This window comes from Talpa europaea (genome assembly GCF_964194135.1).
Source record: "Talpa europaea genome assembly, chromosome: X".
Lineage (NCBI taxonomy): Eukaryota > Metazoa > Chordata > Mammalia > Eulipotyphla > Talpidae > Talpa > Talpa europaea.
This window is the reverse complement of record NC_140081.1, coordinates 8,133,499-8,145,499: the sequence shown is the minus strand read 5'-3', so window position 1 is coordinate 8,145,499 and position 12,001 is coordinate 8,133,499. Positions and strand designations below refer to the sequence as shown.

General features: G+C 45.4%; 1 protein-coding gene across 4 annotated transcripts in view; it reads right to left on the bottom strand.

Annotated features, from left to right (window-relative positions):
• Positions 1-9,460: 9,460 nt before the first annotated feature.
• The window catches only part of NHS (NHS actin remodeling regulator), a gene marked incomplete at both ends in the record, with an annotated part of 287,399 nt that continues 284,858 nt past the window's right edge, over positions 9,461-12,001 (bottom strand). For all 4 annotated transcript variants that reach the window (XM_084259301.1, XM_084259302.1, XM_084259303.1 and 1 more), the window contains 2 exons: positions 9,461-10,058; positions 11,798-11,933. In XM_084259301.1, coding sequence (XP_084115427.1) covers positions 9,461-10,058; positions 11,798-11,933 — 734 coding nt within the window. The remainder of the gene's footprint in view (positions 10,059-11,797; positions 11,934-12,001) is intronic.

Here is a 12,001-nt window from a genome sequence, read left to right as displayed (position 1 = left end):
CTTTTTTGGTGCAACAGAAGCAACTCCACTTCCTCTGAGTTGGGCCTAATTATTTCTAAACCCGCTGGAGGGTTTTTTGGTGAAACTGCTTGGTCACCTAGACCTGGTGAACCTTCTACTCCTGAAAAACAACACACACAGAGTTACTTCACACACTCACCACCTCAATAAAGTTAACACAAATAAGTTCTCAGAACGCCAACTCCATTGGAATTGGAGTCCTGGCGGGAGGTTAGAGAATGACAAAACAAGAAATTTTCTGCCAGTCATTTAGAAAAGACCCTTAAAAATTGAAGGGCCACATCGCCCATACCCAGGAACAAGAATCAAGATCAAACTCACCCCAAATTGTCAAGTGAATGCTTCACAGCTGAGAGGCTGCAGAGTAAGCGCTGGAGACAAAAAAAACAAGAGAACATTCCTAACTGCTTTTGTCAAGGCGCCCCAAAGGGCTTTTTACTTAGGGGACAGCAGGTCACCAAATGCGAGCTGGGAGTCCACAGCAGTTTGCCTCCCCGCCACCCATGCGTGCACTGGACAGACCACTGAAGACACAGCCTCCTCACCTGCCAGGTGAGACCAGCGGGGATGATCGCTACGGTCACTTCAGCTCTAAGATCATGACTGCCCTGATTTATACTAAACCCAAACAAATGCATGTGACCTATAAGGCAAAGCATCTAGAATTATGTAAGCTCGGTTATGCTTCTGAGTCATTTAACTCTGCAGCTAGGAAAAGACACCAAGTGCAATATCATGATATTGTAACTTGCAACAGAAATTTTAAAAATCGGCATCTTAGTCCTGAACCCAGCTAATTCAAGAGAGAGCTAATTCCTTCATGCACCCACAGTCGGGGCAATCAGAGAGCCACAATGAACTCACAAGTGAGATATATACAGGGTCATACTGCGGGAAAATTCAAGTTCTAAAAACACCATAACTTCAAACTGTGTTTTTTGAGACGATGTTCAACTTTTCTGAGCATAAGACTAACATATGACTAACTGAACTGTGGTGTTTCCATGCAAAGGAAGACTACACAGCAATGAGAATAAACCAACTGCGGTTCCGCCAAGGAGAACCCTAACATGGAGTAAAAGCCAGACACAAAAAAGAACCCAGTGTATGATTCAACTGAGTGAAAGTTCAAAAGCAGGAGGAGCAACCAATGGTGGAGAAGTCTTTCCAAACCCAGCCCAACCAACACCTGTCCATACAGGGCAGTCACGCCAATGCTTCAGGTCAGCTGTGAGTTATTTAACCAGTCCCCAGCTAAAGTGCTGCTCTCGCAGAGAACAAGGCAGGGCAGTCTCACACATCTGCTCGAACTCTGACAGCATGAGAACAGTGAGTTAGAACGTCCCTGCCCCAATACTATTTCTTATCCTATTACATCCCAAAGATGCTCTATAGAAAATTTGGAACACACGGGATACTGAGGATAGTATTGAACAGACTTTACTGCTTACTCTGTGCCAGACAATGTTCTCAGCACTTGATGTGTATTAATAGGTCTAGTGCCCCCACCCCTAACTCCACTGGGCAGGGCCTATTATTATCACCACTCTCCTTTAGAGAAAATTAAGGCAAAAAGGTTGAATAATTTACCCAGGACTCAAAGCTAGTAAGTAGCGCAGCCTGGCTCCAGTCTATGTGCTTTATTTTCTTCATTATTAAAACCATCTTGAATCCCTTCCATAACAATACAAAATAAAATCCAAACTCCTACTGTGGCCTAACATAACTCCAAATTGTTAGGCGAATGCCTTACAGCTGCGGGGCTACGGAGTAAGTGCTGGAAACAAAAACCAAGAGAACATTCCTAAATGCTTTTGTCAAGGAGCCCCAAAGGCAGCCACACAGTTAGGAACCCACTCCACCACCTCTTCAGAGTCACTTCTTACCACTTGTTCCCCTGCTCTGAGCCTAAAATGTTTACTTTCTGGTCTTCCATAGACAATTTACCAACCATTGCCATATATTCTTATAACCAAATAATGCAACTGCAATGGATTAATTACAGTGCTGCCAAAACATGGCTGCTGGTAAACAAAGCAGCAGCAGCACTGAGGATACTCCCAGACGCCTGACATTTTTACTTCCTGGCACATTTACAAATGAACACTGATCTTGCACTCTTCGGACCTGTTGCTCTTGTCATGCCCTCTGCCCACAATCTCCTGCTGTTTCTCTGCCTAGGAGAAGCGAGTCAACTTTAAGTTTCATATCCACAAAACAAAGGGCTAGGTCACCCCACCTGAAAGTGATACTGCTTTCTCCCAAGTGCCACAACACTCACACATTGGTGCTTTAAAGGCAATTGCCACACTCTGGCCAGTTGTATGTGCAGCAACACCAAGTAGCAGCATTAAGACTTAGGCCTGGGGCCAAACACCTGGGTTTGGGTCCTAGCTCCTCAACTTAACAGTAGGACTTTGGGCAACTTCTGTGGACTTTAGGAAAATCTGTAAAATGGGGATAATAGTACTGACGTCATGGAGTTATGAGGGTTAAATGAATCACTATTTGTAAAGTGTTGAGAACAACGACTGGCATAGCAAGGACACCCACTTTTGGCTACCATCATTTTATCATTTGGGTGTTCTATTCACAACATTCTCCCAATACCAGTCATGGAGCCCATGGGCAGCAAATTTTCAGGGTCATAACAGGTAATTGTCATTCACATTGCACCTGTACACAGCAGATGTAACAAGCATTTCTTCTAAATAAATTTTAAGTACCAGGACATAGTGCAAAAAATAGGACTTTAAGAAATTCTTGACTCCAAATTGTAAATTTTGCTCTTTTACTTTTAGTCTCAATTTGTTAACCTGTAAAGTGGGAATTAATATCTACTTCACAGGACTGTGCAAGAACAAATGACACAGTTATTTAAACACTCAGTATCATGTCTGATTCAGAGCAGGTGCAGCATAAAGTTTAGTTTCTTTTCACTTCTTCCCACAAGGTAAATAATTAAAATTTCTGTAATAATTTCTTAAAGCGCAACCAGGACTAGATTGTGAAAAATTAAATAACATAGTTCATTACATTCAAAATCTCGCAAAATGAGTTTAATTAAAATGAAGCTCATTTGCATTTTACGACAGAAAATCTGAACTGTTGACAACATCAGAACAAGAAGCCATCTGGTTTTTTGTATGACACCTTTTAGACATTTTCCAGAAGTCATCTGAAAATTCTTTTACGGTTTTTACGGCAAGAGGAATCACTTGCCATCAATTTATTTCTCGGGAAAACCACTGCAAGGAACACACACAAACGAGGCCGATTAAAACAGAACACGTCAAACTTTCCTTTAAAAACGAAAAGAAACAAAACTGTATGACTACAGTGAACCACAACATTTTAAAATTCCTTCCAGAAGTCTCAAAAACAGCCGTTCTGTCCGCGTCAAACTTTAGAAACTACAAGGTCCGCCAGTTGCGGGATAAGGACCCGCCCCCGGCCCCCCCCAGCCCCCCCCCCTTTCACAGCTCTCGGCAGGCAGGCTGGAGGCGGAATCCAGCCCACGGCCGGCCTTAGAATACGCCCTGTAGAAAAGTTACAGCTTTTGTAAGCTTTAAGCCACTTTTAAACCTTAGAGCAATCCGATTTCAGGGCGAGCCAGGCAAGGAGGGAAGGAAGCAATTCGCAAGGGCCAGGTTCAACCTATTTCTCTTTCACGTCTCTACAGTAAATCAGCCAGGCTGCGCCGTCGGGTTTTCCACGGAACCCCGCTACCAACGAAGTTCAAAATCAAGGTTTCCATCTCAAACTGTTCTCGTGATGCCACCCGTTCATTTTCAAGGCTTTAAACTCGACGTTCCATTTTAAAAACTCTGAATGTTAGTCCTTCCTCGGCCCCCTGCGCCCCCCCCCCCTTGCCGACACCCGCCTCCACCGAGAAAGACAAAGGATAAACTTGTCTCACAAAGTTAGCACCAAGGTCTTAAAAAAGCTAAGACGCCAAAAGCTGAGAGGCGCGCCTATCCTGGGCTACCCGTCCAGAAGCAGCGTGAGTCGTGGAGAACCGCCGCGAACCATCGAGAATCACCGCGAACCATCAAGCTCCAGAGGAATAAAACCCCCACCCACCGCCACCCCCGCGACCCCACCGCCCCGCGCTCTCGGCGGGCAGGCTGGAAACGGCCTCGAGCCCACGCCCGGCTTTCTAACACACCGTGCAGAAGTTACACGACTCGTCAACTTTCAGTCAGTTTTAAACCTTAGCACAACTGGATTTCGGGGTGAGTCAGGTAGAGGGAACCAATGCACCGCCGCGGCGTTTCCATTTGAAGATAGACTCACTCGTTCCGCAAAGAAAATTTTTCTTCAGGATTTTCAGGTAGCCCCAGCGCAACCCCCCCTCCCCCACCGCCTCGCCCCGGGACGCTCGAGCCGTTAAGGCCAAAAGATTCCTCGACGGCTTCCAGCGCTGCCGCGACGCAAGAAAGTGCGAGCGTGAGGAAAAAGCGCCCCTGGACAAACCTCTGGAGCCGCAGCCGGCCACACCAGCCTCCGGAAGGCACGCGCGCCCCGCTCGCCCCGCAGCGTCCTCCGCGGTAATGGCAGAGAAGGTTCGGGCCACGCGCGGCTCGCAAACGGCCCTCGAGCCGGAAATCGCGCGGGTTCTCGTGACGTGATTGTCGCGAATCCCACTGAAGCGCGGAACCCGGGCCCCCGCCCGCCCGCTCCGAGCGGCGCGCCCGTTGCCAGGTGAGCGGCGCGAGGGCCCCGCTGACCAATCAGCGGCCACAACTGGGCGGCCCCGGCAGAGCCGGCCGTTGCTAGGGAGATAGCCGCGGGGCGGGGCTTCGCTCCCACTCCGCAGCTGCGACGGGGGCCCGCCTCCGAGCGCCGGCGCCGGCGCTCAAGTTTCCGTTCGCTGAGGCTGGTGGGATTGGAGCCCCGCGCGGCGCGACCGGCGGGAGCCGCCGAAGCGGAGAGGTTTCTGCGGCTGCGCAGAAGCGCGGGCGCGCTCCTGGCCGACCTCCTAGAGGAAGAGCTTGGGGCGGGTGAGGCTGTCAGCACGTGGCCTCCCCGCTGTGCTGGCGAGGGGATCTGAACACCCTTTTAAAACAGAATTCCGCGCCGCTGCCTAGAACGTGCCAAAGACGCCAACATGGGTAGAACTCTGGGTGTGCGGTCAGTGCTGAAATTTGAAGGGCAAGAGGGGCGGAGCCCGAGATCTGACCTTAGTAAAATCGAGGTTTGGCACAGCCGCACGGTGCACACGCTATTTTAAAAATCAGTGCAGACCCCTGGTGTCTGATTTGCTGCATTTGAACCCCAGCTCCAAGCAGTAGTTGCTCTGTGCTTCAGTTTCCCATCTGTAAACGGGCACAACATGGGGGGTTCGTCAGCTGCGGCCAGCAAAGCCCTTAGAACAGGGTCTGGCACATACACTCGCTGTGTTATAAACGAGACATGGCAATATTTAGTGGCATCTTCTCATGCGTCTATCAGGCTGCCCTCTGGGGAGGCAGGCAGACTTATGAGCAAAAGCAAAGCCATAATCCTAACCCAGACAGGAGCTGCAAAGAAAGTACATTGGAAATGTTTTTTTTTTTTCTCCTCTCAGACACAAAGCTGGATTAGAGCTCATTGTAGAGACAATTTTTAAAAATTCTTATACTCTCACTTTTTTAAAAGATTTATTTATTCATATAAGTACTGGGGTACAGGCCAGATGTGTGGGGTGTGAGAGGGTTCACCAGAGACAGTGGGGAACAGAACAGGCGGACTGACCCAAAGACACTGCTGAGGGGAGCAGCGGGCCAGACAGGAGAGGTCTGCTGTGCCACGTGGGTCATCTCCCTGGCCGGGGATCGAACTCAAACTGAAGTGGCTGCGGACAGCCTCCCGTGTTGAGACTTAACCACTTGAGCCACCAGGCAGGCCCCTTTATTCTCTCAGTTTTGCCATAGTAGTTCCCCTCCTTTATGTTCAGTTCCCTGAAAAACACCTTGTGGAACCCCAAGGATGCAATTACATAACAAAGAAGCAAAACCAGTTGTTTATTTGCAGTCACGTTTATTTGCAGTTTCTATACACACTTTCTAGGTAATCAAACTTTTCTGGTACACTTTTTTTTTTTGAGGGGTTCACGATAAAACTGTCACCATTTTTACTAAAAATAAATACAAGACTTAAAGTGTTGCACAGCTCTAAAATATACAAAGGCTTGGATTGAATGTAAACGTTGAAAACATCTTACAAAAGAAACCATTTTGCAACAATTTAAAAAGTTCGTATTTACAAATATTACAAAAATACAAAATGGATGCAAGTCCATAAACCATTGTCTTTTCGGCCAGCATGAACTGGTTCTAGTACCAAAATAGTTACACTTCTTCATAGTTTGAAATCTTTGTGATGATCTAGTTCTCTAAGTCTGCTGCCACTGCAGCAAATATACTCACTCATTGACCTTTGGCAAGAGCAAACAGTGTGTTTTGTTTGCTTCGACTAGTCCATGTCCTCTACTTAGCCAAAAACAAAAACTAAACACAAAATAAGGAAAAAAAATCCCCCCCCACAACATAGACATGTTGTATAAACATAAAAGAACTTAAAATTAGCATCAGTGCAAACAACAGAAGAAAAGTTTGGATTGATGCTCTTCACAATACCTAATATGTGTGTACCTTGCGTCAAGATGGCAGTGATGTTGAAGACAGCCCTCTAAATCTTGGTCTTACGTGCAATGTAATAAAGTCATGTAGAATATTCCAGATTAAGGAATTTCTTGCTTTTTATTTTTTTAACTCAGTTTGTTACTCAATGCTCTTTTCCGTAGTGAATTTAAAAACTATCTTTATTTGGGTATTATTTAAATCTATGAAATATAAAATAGAGAAACTCTGCTATAGATTTTTTTAGAGTAAATAAAATAAGTGAAACTATATTATAAGGGTTAGTTCTGTGATCATTACATACAGAAGGTATTTTATTGCCTCACAGTTCAAGTCAATATGTGTTTTAAAATATATGGTACCATTACTTAAATTGATGTCAATAATAAAAAGGTGACATTTTTATTAAAGCCAATTCAATGTGTTTTCTATTCAAGATTTAGAATCACTTTTAAAGCCCACATACCTTTCTTTACGCTTAAAAAATCTCTAACTACACAAAAGCCATACTGCAAATGAACTGCTTTTATGAAAATTACAAAAGATCACCTATTGTGACTGGAAATGACTGTTTCTTATCTCATTTCTCTAAAAACTTTATCTTTAAAATTTTGCCAAGTGTACTTTTCAAAGCAGGAGAAAAAGTTACTCATGTTCCCATGTAGTGTCAAACCACGCTGGTTTTCTTAATGAGTGGGTTCCAATGAGAAATGATGGTACAGTTTTTCAAACCCCCAAACATTTTTCTTTTAATAAAAAGTGTAACACTTTGTAAATGTTCAAATGTACCCTTTACCAGGTAGCTTATCTATCCCAGCACAAACACACACACATACACACACACATACACACACACACACTCCCTCCTCTACCCCACCACCCCCAGCACCCATTTTACATACAGAATGACAAAAAATTAAAAAACATAATTTGATAATGAAAACAAATAGAAGCCAGACATTTTTTTTTCTTTCCAAACGAACAAGAAACCAACAGCAATCAGATTCTGTAATTCTTAATCTGTAACATCTTAGAAAGTGTTTCTATGGAAAGACAGCATCTTCTTAGATCAGGCCTTCTCCATGTTGCATGAGTTAAACCCAAACCACAAGCCCCCTCCACACATCCTACATTCCCAAATCCCACTTGCATAAGCTTAAAGACGCCGCTTGTCAATTTCTTGGTAACTCTGGTGTGTTCTACCATTCTAATCACATTCTATTCTTTAAAGGCCACAACCCTTCTTAGTTCTCTCTCCCTTTCCCCATTCAAAACATATTCTAAGTACATAGCTGCTTACATTTCTGACACATCATTTCAAACACTAGTATCAGTTCATGTTCAAATCAGAAGTGTAAAAACCATTTGCAGATTTCAACTTGTAACTACGTGTTTTTTTTTTTCAGTTTTAAGACAAGAAAATTCAAGTAATTTCAAGTAATTCAGCTTGTTTCCCTGCCTTCATTTGATCAGAGCACTTGCCCTGACATTTCCTTTCCCACCCACCACCCCTCCCCTTTTGCCATCAAGCAGATATGGTCAAATCAGACATCAGTTATACGTAGCATTGTGAACCAGAGCCGCTTCCCATTCCCAGTTGAACAGTGAATATAAATAATGCATATACACATACCTATTTTCCAACTACATTGTTCACAGTGTCATTTCTGTTCATTTTTAGGTAGCATGAATCTCATCAGCACAGAGAGAAAGCTTCACTGAAAACTCACTGCAGGTACTCACTGATAAATCACCAGCTCTGTGGCATGCTTATGTTTTATTTTTGTTAAAGAACCTGGAGCTACTTGCTTAACTGTTTAAGGAGTTTAAAGATTATAGTCATTAGATTATGACTGTTCATGTCCCCAGTAGCCTAATATAAAATATAACCTAAAATTAACTACTGTTTGCCCTACTCATTCTCTTTAAAGCAATCCATTGAAAAATGAGAGTCTGAAGGACACTGTCAAATGCTGTTGTTCAGGGCTTTGTGTTGAGAATGATGATTTCTCTCCTCGATTTAAAAAAATCAGAAGCATGCTTTTCATTCTGTCCAAATCACCACATGGCAAATCACTGCCACGTGTTACTGTTTGCTTGTTTGGTGCTGCAATTTGTCACAAAAATGCTTAGGTCTGAATTCATTACTTTAAACGAATCGCATTTCAGTATAGGACCTCAAGATTTCCTTTATTTCACCAGTTTAAAATTCATATTTGAGGTTTATCACTCAGAAATCATATTGGTGGACATTTGAATATGGTATTTGATATGAAAATGGTATTCACAGAATACAATCATTACACTTTATTGTTTGTGTTCTATAAACAGTTGGTGTGCGGGAGATAATTGGCCGCATGTCCACGCGTCAGTGATAAATCTAATTACACATTCTTATCAAAAATATGGTATTTACATGTGTGTAGTTCTTTCTTCTAAATTTTGCTTTAGTTCATTTTAATGTAAAAAAATACCAAACCTCCGGAGTAATTTCATCTTCTTAAGAATCGTGACGGTGAGGGCTTTGTTTTCTGAATAGGCAGCTCTGGAAAAACTTTTTCTAGGTTTCACGAAAAGCGGACTTTTTTGAATTCTGTAGTATCAAAAGGAATGAGCTTGGGTGAACCAAACTAAGCTAAAGAAAACCATGACAGACAGCGCAGCTACTTAAACACACGGGAGATAAACAGGCCCGCCCAGCCCACCTCCTGTTTGCCCGTCCAATGGTTTGCAGTTGGTCGGCGGCGCTGCCCGCGGTGGGCACCTGGCCCCGTCCTGCTTGCCGCCCTGCCGCGCGCCCCCAGTGGCGGCCGGGCCTAGGTGGAGCTCTGGGAGGAGCGGTCGTCGTGCGGGCTGCCGTCGGAGTTCTCCGTCTCGCCCTCGGAGATGGCCTGCATGGGCGCGTTGTACAGACGGCAGCGCACGCTGTAGCGGCTGCTGCTGGCCGCGGGCGGGGCCCGGGATCGGCCCACCCTGGCCGAGGCCAAGTTCTTGGAGGAAAAGCCCTCTGCGTTAACTCTCGGGGGGCAGGGAGAGAGTGGGGACAGGGCCTCGGGCCCAGGGGCCCCCTGATGGGCCTCCTGCGGGCTCTGGGGGGACTCGGCCATCAGCTCCCCGGGAGGCTTGGGCAGGATGGGACTCTTGAGGATCTCTGTGGCAGACATGCGGTAGCTGGAATCGGAGCGACTGCCTTTCTTGAGGAGTAACAGCTTAAACTCTTCGTTGGATGTGTTGGACTTTTTGGCATTTCGGTAGATGAGGCCTGGTGACCGCTGGCTGTTGGGGGTGGTCGCGCTGGCCCCGGATGAGGCGACCGAAGCAGCGCCGCCACTGCTACTGCCCAGGGAAGCCCTGGATTTGCTTCGGACAGACATGTCCCCAGAATCTTTTCTTCCAAGTACTTTCCTCTTGGACCTTATAGAGAAAAAGGAAAGAGGAGGCAAACAGCTCAGCCCACCTAGTTTTTATGAAAACGACAGTGGTCAGTTACCTTCATGTATCCCTCCTATCAACAGCACTTCGAGCACCCTCCCTGAGTGGATACTAGGCATTGGGGCAGGGGAGGATCACTCTTGCAGCACTCAGGGAAATCCTCCTGTAGCCGGTGGACACAGATTAGATTCTGGAAAGGATCATTTCACATAATGACTAATGTGGAGGCTAGAGTTTGCACAGAAGGACTCGGTGGGACATTCCACAGGTGGGCACGGGTTCCCTGTTAGCATGGGCGAAGGGAAGGGTTGCTGCTGTCTCTTCTTAAATCTGTCTGTGCCATCCAGATGTAATGCTCTGGTGTCTGGTGTTCCCATGACTACCCCAAGGGCAAAGAGGATGGAGGAGTGGGTGGGACAGGATTAGCCAGAGGTTGATGGCTGATAGGCTTGGGTGACGGGTGCACGCGCATGCACGTGCATGCACACACACACTTTATACTATTCTGTCTACTTTGAAAAATTCCTCTGTATGGAAACATCTCTTATATGACTTTAAAAACAATTCAATCCATTTGGGGCTGCAGGTACCATTTTCCATAGCTGTTGGAACATCAACTGAGTATTTGTCAGTGAGCCAACTTTCTGTGAGGCGCTAAACACAGACCACTTCTGGAGCAGTAAAGCTGTAAACTCTCAAAAAATAAATAAATAAATAAATAAAAGCGAGCCTGTCACTGCAATGCAAATACATCAGTCCTACACAAATGCAAATCTAAGATTACCAAACTACTAAGTCTGTGACACCTGGCACCTGTCATCACAGGTTTTCCTTTGATAAGTAAACAGGCATACATAGAGTGAATTTTCAGCATAACTCAGTTCATTGGCAACATGCTCTGTCACTAAGCTCAAAATCCACAGGGTAGAAAATAATGTCAGCTGTGTCTCATGGGAGTCCCCCTATGTCACCAGGGCCGAGTGCGGAAAGGCCTTTGTGTCCCTGGAGGAGTAGGCAAGACCCAAGTGGACAGCTCAGCCTGAGATGGGCTGGCTCGCCAAGAGCTAGTCATTGCTCTGTTCTCTGTCCTGGGGGTAAGGTGCCATCTTGCAGATTTGGGCCTTGGTGGCAGGGGCAGATGAGAGCAGAGGAACGGCCCACCCACAAGACAGTCCTTACCTGTGAACAAGGGAGCGTGACTTTTAGAGAGGGCCAGTGTTATTCAAGAAATTTAAATTTTAAGAAGTGGGGTGGGGAACAGTGATTAGTCTTCCTGAGCTATGAAAACGGGCAGATTTAAACACCTGCTTGCCTCCATCTTGGGGCTTTGTTGGTTTTAGTGAGTCAACACACATTGGTCTTTACTCATGTAGAATGACAGTGTTAAGCATATTTTTAGGTTCCAGAAATGATTCAGAAGTTAGACATGACACTAGAGTTTGAGCTTTCACTTTACTTAATCACAAATTGTTTTCAAACAAAAACTTGTTCCAGAATGTCTTCCCTGGAGACAAGAGGACATTTTCCCTCCGTAGTTCTTATGACAGTCTCGGGAATGAGACTCCAATCTCCCAACTTGAACATAAGCCTATTAACTTGACTTGGAAAAATAACTTTCCTTTGTTTCTGTCTTTGCTGGATGTATCACAAGTACATGGGGCTTTCCCATCTTTGCATCTGAAGAGAAGCTCTGTGAAAAGCAAGAGCTTTGGTTTCCTCACCTGTGAATGACCGCAAATAAATCCTCTGTTGTTCGAGGTTTGTTTGGAGACACGAGGTTCGTTTGGAACCCACCTTCCGCTTCCGCCTGAGAGTCTTCACTCAGCGGTGAGGTCAGAGAGCCATCTGGTGACGATTCTTAAATGAAGAATAAAATTATCTTTAGGAGGAAATTACCCAGCAAATTACCCTGCTGGGCTTCCCTG